The sequence below is a fragment of the Terrapene carolina genome, unplaced genomic scaffold (genome assembly GCF_002925995.2).
Source record: "Terrapene carolina triunguis isolate 2854851 unplaced genomic scaffold, T_m_triunguis-2.0 Scaffold130, whole genome shotgun sequence".
In the NCBI taxonomy this organism is placed as follows: Eukaryota; Metazoa; Chordata; order Testudines; family Emydidae; genus Terrapene; species Terrapene triunguis.
In genome coordinates, this window is record NW_020664481.1 from 32089690 (window position 1) to 32105276 (window position 15587).

General features: G+C 41.0%; 1 protein-coding gene across 6 annotated transcripts in view; it reads left to right on the plus strand.

Annotated features, from left to right (window-relative positions):
• The window catches only part of ABCC12 (ATP binding cassette subfamily C member 12), an 84389-nt gene extending 70878 nt beyond the window's left edge, over positions 1 to 13511 (plus strand). For 3 of the 6 annotated variants that reach the window (XM_029911802.1, XM_029911803.1, XM_029911804.1), the window contains 6 exons: positions 109 to 298; positions 4444 to 4603; positions 6194 to 6272; positions 6608 to 6721; positions 10813 to 10977; positions 12799 to 13511. In XM_029911802.1, the coding sequence (XP_029767662.1) occupies positions 109 to 298; positions 4444 to 4603; positions 6194 to 6272; positions 6608 to 6721; positions 10813 to 10977; positions 12799 to 12891 (801 nt within the window). In that variant the 3' untranslated portion in view covers positions 12892 to 13511. Of the gene's footprint in view, positions 1 to 108; positions 299 to 1190; positions 4604 to 6193; positions 6273 to 6607; positions 6722 to 10812; positions 10978 to 12798 lie in introns of those variants that run through there. The other 3 variants (XR_003899834.1, XR_003899835.1, XM_029911805.1) reach the window with 3 other exon arrangements.
• Positions 13512 to 15587: the final 2076 nt, after the last annotated feature.

Sequence of the window (15587 nt, forward strand, 5' to 3'; positions counted from 1 at the left end):
CATCTAAATGGGCCACTAAGACCACCGTGTGTATAAATATTGCTGAAATCTTTAACTGTTGACTTTGTGGCTCAATTAAATGTTTTCCTTTTTTTCCCTTTCTTGTAGACGTGTGTTCCTGAGGCCTCCCAGTGTGCAGATATAGTGAACTCTCCCAAAGGCTGGCCAGATCGAGGGGACATCACATTTAAAGATTACCAGATGAAATATAGAAACAACAGTCCTGTGGTTCTCAATGGCTTAAATATGAGCATTCATGGTGGAGAAACAATTGGTATTGTTGGAAGAACAGGCTCTGGTGCGATATACCATTTTGTCTTTTTGCCCCCTGATTTCTCTCTGGCCCCTCATACTAATTAATTACATATTTTTGATAGTTCACTGTTTTCTAGTCAGTTTATCTGTAAATTGTGACATTACATTAAAAGGGCTCAGTTCTGCCATTAAGGGAATGTCTACACCGCAATCTTAAGTCGACCTATGTTAAGTCGTGGTGGCTGATGTCCACACTATCCTCCTTTTGTCGGTGGTGCACATCCTTACCAGGAGCACTTCCACCGACTAAAGGGGGGCACTGTAGGGGGCTGAGGGCCAGGGTGCTCAGTTCCCCACGACTCCCCACTGGGAGCCCAGCTGCCCGCCGGGGCTTCTCGCCTCCAGCAGGAAGTTCCTGCCTGGAGTCCAGTCGGCTGCTGTGCTCCCTGCGGGGAGCCAGGACTCTGGGGGGAAGCCGAAGCCGGGAGTCTGGGTAGCAGCCAGCTTGGAGCGGAGACCTGGCAGAAGCCCAGCTGGGGAGTTGGGAGCTGGCTTTCTTGTCAATTTCAGGGCTCCCTCTGATGGATCCATATGATTCTGACATGGCCTCTGCAGTTCCATCTCTGAAGCCCAAGTTGGTTCCACTTTCTACTTCAAAGACCAGAGGTGTGGAGCTGAGTATTTTGCTGTATCTGGTACTCTGTAGATCTGTGGGGACAGCTATTTCCTCGCTGCTGTTCTGGGGTCATCCTCTAATCCAAAAAGATCTCTTACTGTGGTGGCTAAAGTGAATAATCCTGCATGTGAGCATTCCTCGGATCTAAGTGAGAGGTAGATGACTTGACAGTGCTCTGCTTCCTCTTCATCTGAAAAAGGAGACGAGCAGAGGAGATTGTTAGTCTTTCTCTGGATCCATTTGTGCCTTTTCCTCCTAGGACTCCAACAGGTTCCCAAGGCAGAACTTTCTCACCACTCCAATATTGTTCTGCCTCCTCTGGGCATCTTCCCACATCCCAGCTACTGGAGGGACTGGCAATCCTGGTTCCACCACAGGACTTTTTGAGTCATCCTCCTTATGGATGGAGAGGTGATGTTTCAGCAGATATGGATCCAAGTGCTGAGCAACCCTGGGATCAGGTTCCACCAGATCTATCTTCAGCTCAGATGGTTGTGCCTGACACGTTTTCTAAAGAGGAAGATAGAGATAGCTCCTCTTTTTGAACAAGAGCAGATAGATACAGACTTTGATGTGACTTGTCACCTGATTAGCAGGTAGGTGTTGCTTCTGCTTTGTCTCCTTCTGAGGATGCTTTGCAGTTTCATGACCTGGTGGACCACATGGCATCCACATTGAACTTACCTTCTGTGGCTGTGGAGGAAACCTTCCACCCAGTATTGGACATTCTTGGGGCTGCCTTCTGGAATAGGATGTGGTTGCGGATACTGGATGGTCTTCTGCAGCCTACTAGGACTGTTTGGGCAACCCCTGCTTCCAGTCAGTGTATTTCTGAAAAAGTAGATAATTGTATGAGATACCTCAAGACTTGGGGTTTTCTTACTGTCACACTCACCCTCTGCCTAATTCACTGTGGTGGCTGCTGCCAGTAATAAGTTTAGGTCCAGTTAGGCCCATTAGACTCTTGACAGAGAGGGGGAGAACGTTTTTTTTCTTCCTCGTCTCTTGGTATTAGAATGACTAATTACCAGGTGGTCATGGCATCTGAGTTTGTTCAGGCTTTGCCAGACAATAAGAGAAGGCTGGCAAATATTATTTTGATGAAGGGACAAAATGTGAAGCATGCTCTCAGGGCTTCAGCTGATGCTTCTCACTCTTCCACTAGAGCACTGGCATCTGTAGTTACCTTAAGGAGACCTTTTTGGCTTTGTTCCTCTTCACTGGCTGTGGATACCAAATTAAAATGGAAGATCTTCTTTTTGAGAGGGATGCAATAAGACTGATGAATTTTTGGAAAAATTAACAGATAGCAAATCCACTGCTTGTTCACTGGGTATCTATCCCTGGTTCAGAAAGAGACCACACTCCTTGTTTCCATTATCAGAGACAATTTTACCTCAGTCATTTGCTTATTTTTCTCAAATCACAGATGTCAGCATCAGTAAGCTTTGTTTTCATCTCAGAGCCAGTGCAAGAAGAAGGCTTTTAGATACACACCTAAGACAAAACAACCTGCTCCCTCCTCTTTACCTTCCTTGAACACCAGGCCTGACATTTGATGTGAGGATCGAGAGTCAGGAACCAATAAGTGACAATTCCTCCCTTCCTTTATTTGGAGACAGGCTAGTCATTTTCATAAACAATTGAAGGCTTATTACATCAGACAAGTGGGTTCTAGAAATCACCGAGGAGGGGTATGCCATATAAATAAAAAAACTACCCTCTTTCAAATCTCCCTAATCTTCCTTTTACAGAGAACTGTCTCATGAGGCTATTCTTCTATCACAAGTTCAAAAACTGCTTCTGCTAGGTGTTGTCAAAGAGATATCCAAACATCTTTGGTGTCCGGGTTTTATTCAAGATAGTTCCTGGTATAGGAAAAGATGAGGGATTCTCTTCAATTTTAGATCTCAGAAAACTGAACAAGTACATGTGGAAGTTCTGGTTTTTAATGTTTCAATCCAGCTAAGCCTTTGTTTTGTTATGGCCCGGCAACATTTCCAGTACAAGGTCCTGCTGTTTGGCCTTTCTACAGCACTACGAGTCTTTACAAAGTGGCTCTCTGTAGTAGCAGTGTATTTAAGAAAGCAGGGTGTGTTTGTTTACCTATATTTGGACAACTGGCTGCTGAAGTCTTCTTCATGTGAGGGCCTGCTACTTCATATCAACTCCACAGTCTCCCTACTCGTGGATCTAGGGCATTAAAAAGTATGTTCTGATGGCAGTTCCATTATTTACTATTTTTCATACAGACAAGATGGTTCTTAGAACTGACCCCAAGTTTCTGCAAAAATAGCATCTGAATTACCCATCAAACTATTAATTTGTTTTCCCTAATTTTTCCCCCTTAAGCCACATGCTAATGAAAGGGAATTGGAGTTACATACTTTAGATGCTAGAAGGATTCTGGCTTATTATTTAAATAGAACAAAGAGTTTTAGAACGTCATCTAGGTTATTTATCTCTTAAGCTAAGAATCATATGGGTAATAGTGTATCTATTCAGACTATTTCTAGATCAGTTAAACAATGTATAACTGAATGTTATAAGTTAGTGGCAGTTCCTGTGCCTGCTATTGTGAAGTGCCATTCTACTAGAGCAATGGTAACATCTCTTGCATGCCTTAAACATGTTCCTATTGGAGAAATCTACTAAGCTGCTACTTCGAGGTGAGTCTATTGTACTTTTACCAAAAAATATGCTTTGGATTTTGCTTCAAGAGCAGATGCCAGAGTTAGTAAGAGACATGCTTCAATCATTATTTGATTAGGACTCTGTTCCCTCTTCTTGAAATTTCAGCACTGTGTACCAAACTACTCATAACTATGAATATGCAGAGTCACTCAAAGAAGAAGTGAAGGTTGGCTACTTGTAACTGGAGTTCAAGACAACTCTGCATATTCACACCACAACTCGGGTACAAGTAAATAACCTTCCCCTCTTTCTCAGAGTCTTACCTTGGTTCTCTGGGTTAGTGGTGGAAAGAACAAGGTGGAAGGGGGCACACCACCACCTCATATAGATTACCCTTAGAACATTTGAGGATGCTGAGATGGCGGCACATGTGTACTCTATGGGCACTACTTGGAGAAGGTTCTATCATTAGGCACCACCAGGCGGCACATTACCCATAAATGGATATTTACAGAGTCTTCTGGAAGAACTCTGGTTACAAGTAAGTATCCTTCATTTATAATTAACATTATTGGCAAACTTCTTAACATATTCAGCAGAGAGCCCAAGAATGAATAAGCATGGAGAATGAACTTACCTCTCACCTTCGAAGTGATCAATTTGTATAAGTGTTGAGACACATTGAAGCGGTACAGACAACTACATTTTAGCAACTTGCACTGCTGCTAACTGTGCTATAACTGATCTGTGAGTAAAACAGAGTTCGGATCACACATATATCAAACCTGGAACTTTCCAGGTAGACTAAAATGCACTTTACATCATTGTTTATAAAAGTCAAAGTTTATCTGAATAATATTTTTTTTTATCCCCTACAGGAAAATCATCATTAGGAGTTGCACTCTTTCGACTAGTAGAACCAACTGCTGGTACTATCCTAATTGACGATGTTGATATCTGTACTATTAGTTTGGAAGATCTAAGAACAAAGCTTTCTATTATTCCTCAAGATCCTGTTCTGTTTGTAGGTACAGTAAGGTAGTTGTTCTTACAACTGTAAATTAACATTTGTTGCGAAGTGAAATCTCATTAAATCATAAATTGAGGCATTTTGGTTTGAGATTGAAGCCTTGAGATCCAAACCCCCTTATGCTATACATGCACATAGTAAGAAAAGCGTACAGTATAAACAGACAAAGGTGGGATAAATTAAGTATTAGCATCCCCTTTTACAGATGAGGAACTGGGACGCAGGGAGGCTCAGGGTATGTCTACACTGCAGTTGAGAGTGCGATTCCCACCACAAGCAGATATAGAGGCAGTAGCTCTGCTCTAGCTAGCATCTAAACACAGCGGTCTAGCCACAGCAGCATGGATGGTGACCCACGTCCTTACCCAGGAGGTGGGGGGAGACTGTACTCTGGCAGCTAGCCCAAGCTGCTGGGGCCACACTGGTATTCTTAGGTGCCATCTCAAGCAGAACTAGTGCATGTATGTCTACCCATGGAGGGAACTGCACCTCTCAGCTGCTGTGTAGACATATCCTAAGTGACTGGCCAAGGTTACACAGGAAGTCTATGACAGTCCTGAGAATTGAACCCAGACCACTTGTGTCCAAGTCCAGTAATTCTCTCAGAATCAAATTTTTGAAAACAGAATTTCATAAAATATACACAGAACATCTGAAATTCCCAGTTTACCAATATTGAAAATGGTTTGTGAATGGCAGGGAACTAACCTCTAAAAATCACTCATCTTCATTGGAGCAGAATTCATTATGTCTCAGATATATCAGCTTGAATGGCTCACCATGATCTCAAACTTAATGTGGGCAAAGCTGAGCTCATTATCCTTCATTCTAGACCCTCTCCACTACCTCCATTCCTCATTAAACTTGATGCCACCACTCTCCTTTGTCCCTATCCAATTTATCCAAAATGTTACTGCCAAAAGTCATCTCTCTGGCTGTCACTTCAACCACACCATCCTCTTATTTGCATTACTTTCCTGGCTTCCCACTGTGCTGTTCTTCATGCCCACCTTCTTGTATTTGCCTTCATAGCCCCATGTCAGACAGTGCTTGCCTACATCTTCAACCAGGTCTACACTACCCTTGCACCTTCGTCTCCATTCGGCCTTCATAACACCTTCATCTTCTTTTACAATGCCCTCCATGCAATCTTTCATGCTTCACTTTAGTGTTGGAATATGCTGCCCAAACTTGTTCAGCAACATTCCTTAAATTCCTTAATAAAAACCTCACTTGGGTGAGAAGAGAAGGCATTAGATCATATTAGCAGTAACACTGAAACCCTGAATATAGCTATTATATTTTTATAATAATATCAACATATTCTATGGAATAATCATGAATCCAGAAGTATCAATATCAACAGGACAAACTGATTTTTCCCTCAAACCAGCTAAGAGCTCAGAATACAGGAAAACAATGTATGAAAAATAATTGAAAACATGCATTATAAAAATTAAAGTACAGATATAAGTTCTTTGGCCATTCAGCCAAAATATTTCATGTTCAAAGTGACTTGTGACAGTAATTTACAAAGTATTGTTGTACTATATTGTGTTTTATTTAAAAAAAAAATGATTTTAATTTTTGCCTGTCAGGTACAACCTAGATCCTTTTGGTAACTTTACAGATGAGCAGATCTGGAAAGCTCTGGAAAGAACATTTATGAAAGAGACGGTAAATTTTTTGGGGTTTGGTCATAATTCATTTTCTGATAAAGATAATAAATGGAAAGTCATTATTTACTGTTTGTTATGGCATATAATTTATCATGATAGATTGGTGATAATAATAGTGAGGCATTAATATATAATCTCATTAGTTGTGAATAATGTCTACTTACCGCATTGCTTCCCTTTTTGATGTTATAATGGCAGAATGTTTATTTGAAATGTACAACACTCTTTTTAACGATCATGAAAATATAACATCCTGATAAATGTATGATCATGCACAATCAATATATATTATTGCATAATATGTATAGTCGTGTCTTTTTCTTTGTTTTCTAGATATTGAAACTCCCAGGAAAATTACAGGCAGAAGTTGTTGAAAATGGAGAAAACTTCTCAGTAGGGGAAAGACAGCTGCTTTGTATGGCCAGAGCACTCCTTCGAAATTCAAAAGTAAGTAATGGGGGAGAGTCTGATACTTCTAGCAGTGGTCCCGAATGCATGAGAGTTGCAATATTTTTTTCCCCATCTAACAGAGGAAAGAAACCAACATGTTTGTTCTCAGTTTTATGACTAGCTTATGAGTAAAGTCAACTTAATTGAAATATATTTTTCAGCATTTCTTATCTGCTATATTTGATCCAAATCTCTTCCACTTTTTAGATTCCTCATAAATCAACCTATGTCTTGTCATATTAAACACTAAACATCTACTGCAGCTAATGATTGAACACCCATATTCTTTATTTTCCAACAATATATACATCTCACACTAACAATGTCTCCTGCTCACTTTAATTGCTGCTTTTGGCAATTTGAAGTCACAAAGTTCTGTTGTCCTACTAGTTAATAGCACTATGAGGACAAGAAGCCTGTGGTCATTTTTGAATCTATAAAATCATGGAGCCTGATCGTCAGCTGGTATAAATCCACTGACCTCAGTGAAGCTATGCTGATTTACACCAGCTGAGGCTATGCTGATTTACACCAGCATATTTGAGCAAATATGCTTTGCTCAAATATGGCAAAGCATATTTGAGATTTGCCTATTGCTCAGCTATGCTTTTTCAAGTGAAAATGAAATTTAAACTTCAAAAGAGGGCTCTGTCTGCAGGGATTCTCTCTCCCCGGAGGAGCACATCCCTACAAATAATTTTTATGCTCAAATATACATATCCAAACTTATTCGGAATGAAGGTTTAAAACCTGTAAGAGAGACCATGAGAACTGGTTCCTGAGAGGAACTAATCCATAATGGGACTTCCCAGCATTCTCAGGAAACTAAATAACCTTGTAGCCTGGTCCATCAGGCTACTCTTCAAGTGTTGACACTGTATAATCTATAAGGCAATAGAGCAGTAACAAACAAGTTCCTACATCTGTCTGTAAAAGCATAAAAGCTTCTGTTTGGCTTTAACTTGCATATTTGAGCATAAACATGACAATAGGGACCTACTGCCAATTTTCAGCAAGGGCCCAATCCAGTTTCTACTCAGTGGAAAGACAATGAATATCAATGAGGATTGGATCAGTAAATCCTTATTAATGTATAAGCCTCAAGATCTTGAGTACCTTTCATTTTAATAAAGCCATGCACATATTGTCACTTGGCACTGATCTATACAAATATCTGGACCCATTTTTAATATTACAAGATATGTGGTGTTAGTTTATAATAGGTTTCTCATTCCTCCACAATCGCCGAAACCATCAGAAAAAAAGTTCCAAGGATCCACTGTTTCTCTCCCCACCTCCCCCAATAAAAGTTTCAAAATATTTTTAAAATTATGAATTTCCAGCTCTGGCAAACCCTTTCAAGCCTGCAACTGTATCAGGATGGTCTCAAACATGGATTCTGTGTTTTAATGTAGTGGGCCCCATTTCCAAAGGGCTTCAACCTCCTTTTGAAACCCACATTTGCAATTCTGAAGGCGCAAACTGTGCAATTCAAGCAACTAGATAGGAGCAAGATTCTATCTTAATCTAGCCTCACTGAAATAAAATGAGACTATTCATGGAGTAAGGTACTATTCAATGTAAGTAAGGATCACAGGACCCACCACACCAGGATCATGTTGTTTGCATACATAGCCATTTAAGAAATTATATCCATATACATTATCTCTTAAAGTTAAGTCAGAACCTCCCCCCCAAAAGATAGGTACTTACTAGATGATACATATAAAACTGCTGTTGTGTTCCACTTACAAGACTGCCTCTTTTCTGCCTCCTAGAGTCCTCTTTGCAAGTGTCCTATCTTTTCTCTCCTGTAATTCAAGTTTAAATTTTCCTCAACACTTCATACAATAGGGGCCATAATTTGCTCTTCTAGGACTCAATCTTCCTCCATTTGGAGTCACCCAGAGAGTTTTGCCAATGGCGTCAATGAGAGAAGGATTTAGGACCTAAATCTTTCCTGAAAAACAAACACAACTGGCCCCTGTGACATACCAGGGTAAATCCAGACCAATGAGGAGCTTTGTCACCTCTGTCCTGCCACCTGGGAGGAGGGGGGTTACAATGCCTTGCTGAAGTAGCTCACACCTGGGTCACTCACAAACAGCCTTCCAGCATGCAAACCACCCCGTGTGTCTGTATGTAACTGCAGCCTGCCAGCCACACTTGGATTACACTCCAGCTCTTACCAGCCTTGGCTGTACTTCAGGGTGACCCGCAACACTCCCCTAGTCCCAGATTTTCCCCAGAAATGTATGTCCTGTACTGCCCAGACCTCTCCTAGACAGTACAAAATATTTTAAGTCCATTATTCCTTTAAGAGAATAATATGCACACAACTTGTCACCCCAAATGGAGTTATCCAGACACTTCAACTTTAATACATTAGATTAGATAAACCAAGTTTATTAACTGCAATGAGAGAGATTTTAAGTGAGTCCAAAAAATGAGGCATAAAAGTCAGAAATGGTTACAAGAAGAATAAAGATAAGACATTTACAAATACCTAATTTAACAAACTATATCAGATTCAAGCAAAGTTTCTCACCACATGCTTTCAGCAGTCTTACTGACGAAACTGTATGTCAGGACCCTTTCCCCATAGTCCAACAAATGCTTCCTTTGTCACTTCAGGTGCAATGAATGTGATGGGCAGGGAGAGAGAGAGGGGTGCCTTGGGGTTTTTGTCCCTCCTTTTATGGTTTCAGTCCCCCTCTTGAAAAATATTTCTAGCTGGGCACTAGAAGACAAAGAGTCTATGTTGGAGGGTGTTCCCTGATGTTTTTCCCCCTCACCTGTTTGAGCTTTCTGTGTTTCCCTTCTTGCTTGATGACTGTTTACTACTTAAATGCAAATTACGGCAAGCACACATTCCTTTGTTTAGGGCAGACTTGTTTGCCGCCTTCTGTTTGGGCAGGGCTGTGGAGTTTGGAACCTGTGTTAATAACACCATACAAGAAAATTTTACAATTTTACATACAATTTTGCCACACATTTTATCAGGACAATACTGAACAGCAAATTATGAGTTTTCAAATGATACCTTACAAGGCATACTTTGTACAAAGATTATTACAATAGTGTGTATGGTATGAACACAGGGTATATTCTGTCACAGCCCCATACTTACTTTTGTTTTTGGGTATAGTCTTATTTGTGTTAGAGGATGAACTATCTAAATAATATTGAAATACAAGAATGAGATCACTAACTTTGGTGTTTTTCATTTTCTATTAACTATGTATCCACTCAGTTATTCGCAACTGAAGAGGAAGATGGTGCTATTGCTTAGATGACCAATATGCTTAAAATTTCCCCACCTTGTGGAAATTTCAGTTTGTAACTGTGGTATCCAATGATTAAAATGAATATTTATTCATTTAAATTTAAAAAGACATAAAAGAATGCCTAGCCCAAGCTGTAATTGGCTTTGCCATTAGTTAAAAATAATACCCAAATCATTACAAAATCCAGAACATCAGCACATTCCCCCTGCACCTTGCTGCACATACCACCAGCAAGTAGCAGAAACATATTACAAATCAAGGCCCTAATCCTACAAACACCACATGCTTAATTTTATGCATATGAGTATCCCATTGAAGTCAGTATGGGAGAAATCTTTAAAATGCTTATTTTAACAATACAAATAGAACAGGAAAAAATGAAAATCAAATTCACATCACTGGGGTTGCTTTTGAGAATCTGAAGTGTAGTGAGTATTTGATTTGCACCCCAATCCTACACACAAACATGCTTAACTTTCCTCATGTAAGTAGTTGTAACATGAGTAGTCTCACATGTTAAGCATGCATATAAGTATTTACAGGATTAGGGATCAAATCAAAATCTCCCCACCTTGCAAATTCTCAAACAAACCCCAATGATGAGAATTTAATAATCAGATTTTCATTTTTTGGTCTAATCTGATTGTTAAAAATAAGCATTATAAAATAAATATCTAACTTGATAAACGCCATTTTTAATATATGTTCCTGTTTATTCATGTATAAAAGCACTGTAAGGCGTAAAGATTTTTAAAAAAAAAATACATATTGTATGTTTAAAAGTTTTTTTCCCCTCAACAGATCATACTTCTTGATGAAGCCACGGCCTCAATTGATTCTGAAACTGATGCACTAATTCAGTGCACAATCAGAGAAGCATTCAAGGACTGCACAGTCTTAACCATTGCGCATCGCATAAACACTGTTCTGGAGTGTGACCATATTCTGGTTATGGATAATGGAAAGGTACAGAATCAAAGAAGTTAGAAAGGGAAAAGACCTGTTAGATCATCTAATCCATCACTCTGCCACTGTACCATTTATTCCCTATTGTACATTTACTAGTGCTATGTCTGGTCTACTTTAAAATGTCTGAAATAACGGGGCTTTCACTACTATTTCCTTTGGGAAAAACGTTTCTACTGCCTAATAGATCTCTTTTCATGGAAGCTTTTCCTTAAGTTTCTTCTTAATTTCTTCCCATTGTTCCCTTTCAGACTCCAAACCATCCAAAATATTCTCATCATTGGTGCTTACACCCTTCAAATATTTAGACTTTTGCCATGGCCCTCCCCTATTTCCTTTCATTATTGCTCAGCCATGCTATATTTATTTAACTTTTTCAGGGCTCAGTTCTGTAATGTGCTGAACATTCTGGCCCCAATCCAGTAAATAAATTAAGTTTAACTTTAAGAACAAGTGATCCCATTGGCATATACTTAAATTCTTTGCTGGATCAGAGCCAGAGTAACTCAGCACCTTGCAGGATTGAGCCTTTGATCCTTTTTTTTTTATAAATCAGGGCTCTTCTACTCAGGAAAGTTACATTGGTATAAACTGACATGAATTTAAACTGATATTTTTATTCTGGTATAAGGGGGCTTTTTTGCGTTAGCTTATATTGCTTATGAAGGGGTTTAAACTAAACTGAAAAAACACCATTCTTATTCTGGAATGAGTGTGTCCACGTGGAGAGTTATATCAGCTTAACTATATTGGTAGAACTGGAAAAACTTTCCTGTGTCGACAAGTCCTCAATCCCTCCAGCCTCCTAAACATTTTTGTTGCTCTTCTCTGAATTCCCTATTTGTTGATAGCATTTTGGCAATTAGGTGCCTAGAACTGAATGCAATATTCTGCGTATAGTCACAGCAGAGTTACATAGACTTTTATCTAACTGTTCCATAAAGTTATGCCTTTGGCTCTGATCCTTGTTGGCAAGTAAAAATTGATGGGGAAGGAAAGATGGAATTTGTGACCTTTGCACCCCCTGATCAGGGAACCAGTGCCACTTAGAAGAGTCTCAGGGTTATGCCCGCTGGTAATGGTCTTTACAAGACCATTGCATCAGCCAGCAATCAACTGGAGCTTAGCAGCTCTCTGACCAGGGCCGGCTCCAGGCACCAGCCCACCAAGCTTGTGCTTGGGGCGGCACCTGGAGGGGGGCGGCGCAGCGCTCCGGCCGCCGGAGAGAGCGGGGCCACGGCTGGGCTCGCCGCCCTCCCCCCCGGCGCCCTCCCCCCGGCCCCCCCCCCCCCACGGGGGAGGGGGGGGGCGGCCAGAGGCTTTTTTGCCTGGAGCGGCAAAAAAGCCAGAGCCGGCCCTGTCTCTGACCATGCACCCATCCCTCACCAGCTAATAAGTTATCTTTTAAGTAATATAGAAATGTCTCTGCTGATGCATTTGTGGCTCCATTTATTATCTTATAGAATTCTGGGTAATCATAATTTACCATGAGTATGAAGCACTGAGATTCAGAGAATCATAAGTTGGTTCACAAATGTTTTCCGCTCACTTTTCTCTAGTGCTGGTGGTCTATAGGAAATTCGTACTGCCATTATTACTTTATATGTAATATACTTTAAGGCCAGAAGGGATCATCATGATAAGCTAGTTTGACTTTCTGCACATAACCCACAGACCCTTCCCCAGCCACTCTTTTAATAGGCCCATAACCTATGGTGGTATCTTCACCCAAAGAAGTTTTATATAGTGTGAAACTCAAAAACATTTGTGTTTTTGCTTCCTATTTGACATTTGTTCAATCTATTTCCTGCTGACTTTCAGGTAATTGAGTTTGGCAAGCCCGAAGATCTTGTACAAAAACCAGATTCTGCATTTGGATCACTCTTGGCTGCAGCAAACAAAGTGGCATTTTAGAAGACATGTTTTGTTTTGTCATGTGATCACTGAAGATGGATGTGTGATATAGATTAGAAATAAAGACATTACTAGATTGCCATGTTAACTTCCAGCAACAAGATCTGGTTAGAAATTAAAATTGTGACCTTTAGCTGAAAGTCATATCACTACCAGTCACGTAACATCACCTAAAAAGACTAAGGACCAAGCTAGAATAAATGCCAGATGAATTAGTTGCTTACTTCACATCTGGTTTGAAGTCTGGAAATGAAGCATGTGTGTCATAGTGCCCCCAGCCAGTGGAAACTACAGAAATGTACTATTTTTACCATATTCTATCATTTAAAACCAGTCCAATATTGTACCCTCCTTTAAAAATATAGATAATGATGAAACACTGGAAAATGCAAGACAATAATATTTTTAAAGCTTTATTATAAAATTAGAAGTGAAAAGACTGGAAGTTTATGGGTAAGTGCTGATTAATATCTTTCACTTTAATATGCAACAGGTGTATTGATCCAAGGCATGAAATACAGTTTGTTGGCAAGTTTGGTGTAAAGATGATTATCTTGTATACTCCATGTGATCTATTAATCATTACAGACTGAAAAAAAAATAAAATTTTATCCATTGAAGCTTATGTTTCAGTACTTTTATCTCTTGCTCAGTGGCGAAGTCAAGTTTGGAACCAGAAGTGGCAATGGATAATTAGTGGTGCCACCTTCAATTATACCTGCTGGTTTGCTAATTTCACACGTTATCATGCCTGTGTATTTCACATATTATCATGCCTTCTGCACCCTCCACCTTAGCATCACAGCCTTAATTCTGATCTGGTGCAGAAGGAAGGCCCTAGGGAACAGGGGTGTTGGAGAGTGAGCCCACTCTGCACTCACCCAGCAGCAATGGCTCCTGTCCTGCAGGGCAGGGCCCAGTTCCCTGGTCCAGGTGTTGTGACCTAGTGCACGGGGTCGCAGCACAATTCAGGTTTGGCCCAGCTGCCCCTACTCACGATGAAGGGACTGCTGGGTGAAATTGGAGTGGCTTGTGACATGTTACATAGGGTCACAGTGCCATGTCATAATGCCCAGCCCTCCAGGACAGGAGCAACCATCAGGTCACTGCAGGGTGGGGTCAGTCTCCAGTGCCATGTGAAAATTTGTGTTGTACACCTCCTTTTGTCAATGCATAAAATGCATGAAAAGGCACCAGACATACACCTAAAGGCTGCAGTTGCTGCTCTTGACCGCCTATTAGCTCTGCCACTAGTCTTGCTGTTTGTCATTCAAATATGTTACTCAAAACACCTGCCAATGCAGCTTCACAAAATTTGTCTTTCTGCAATGTTATGTGTTTCTTTAATATTTACTTTTATGGCCCAAATTTTCAGGAGACCTCCTTATGTGAGGACACTTCCTTTTTTTAAATGGAAAATCAGGATTTTCCTGTGTGCAACAGATAATTGTGCATGCAGATGCACTGGTATGTAGACTTGTATGTTTGTGTCTGATCTCTTCTGTAAAAAAGTAAAAATTTCTTGCAGATCTTCTCCTTCCATATACATTTTTTGTTCAGTAATTTAATTAGAGCTTTCTCATACAGTACAGTATGAGAACTGAACCACAGTAGTTCAGTGTTTTTTTTCTACTGTTGTCATGAACATTTTCTAAAGGGCCTAGAGAATGGCCAGTGATAATAAGCTGTGACTTTTGAAAATGTTCTCAATGGTTCTTAATGTTCTTAAATGGTTCTGTTGAAACATTGGCCTTTGGTTACCTTTTACAATGAGAACTAAATGTTTATATTAATTGCTGATGCAAAATGTTACAAAGTATGTTTCATTGATATGGTTAAAAATCAGTGTCTATGCTTTTTAAGAAAGTTGTAAAGAAAGGTATTGTTGATATCAGATTGCATATAGCTCCCTGCTAGTGTTGTGTAGATCTGCTGTGTGTCATCTGGGAGCGGCTTTTCTTCTTCTTGCTACTTAAGCAATGCCTAAAGTGACTGATATTACACAATATGCAGTATGCACCAAACAAAACAGAATCCCAGGCCATGAAGCCACTTCCATTTTAAAGGTATGTCTACACAGGGATACAAACCTGTGGGTGGCTCAGGTCAGCAGTTTCAGGATTGCAGACTCAAAAATTGATGTGTAGATGTTCGGGCTTGGGCTGGAGCCCAAGCTCTGGGACCCCATAAGGGTGAAGGGTCCCAGAGCTCAGGCTCCAGCCCAAGCATCTACACAGCAATTTTTAGCTCTGTGAGCCTGAATCAGCTGACCTGGGCCAGCCGCAGCTGTGCTGTGGGTCTTTTATCCTCATGGAGATGTTCCCTAAGGGACTTATGAATAACATACATCACACATGTGCCGACTTTCCAAAGTGCCAGGGGGTGCTCGACCCTCGGCTCTGACCCAGGCCCCGCCCACACCCCGCTCCACCTCTTCCCACCCTGTCCCACCCTCTCCCCCAGTGCGCCACGTCCTCCCGCCTCCCCCCTCCCCCCCTCCCCCCAGCCTCCTGCTGTGAAACAGCTGTTTGCGGCGAGCGGGTGGGCGGCGCGGGAAGGGAGGGGGAGGCACTGATCCACGGGGCTCACCAGCAGGAGGTGCTGGGGAGGTGGAGGGGAGCTGATGATGGGGGGCTGCCAGTGGCTGCTCAGCATCCACCATTTTTCCCCCATGGGTGCTCCAGCCCCGGAGCACC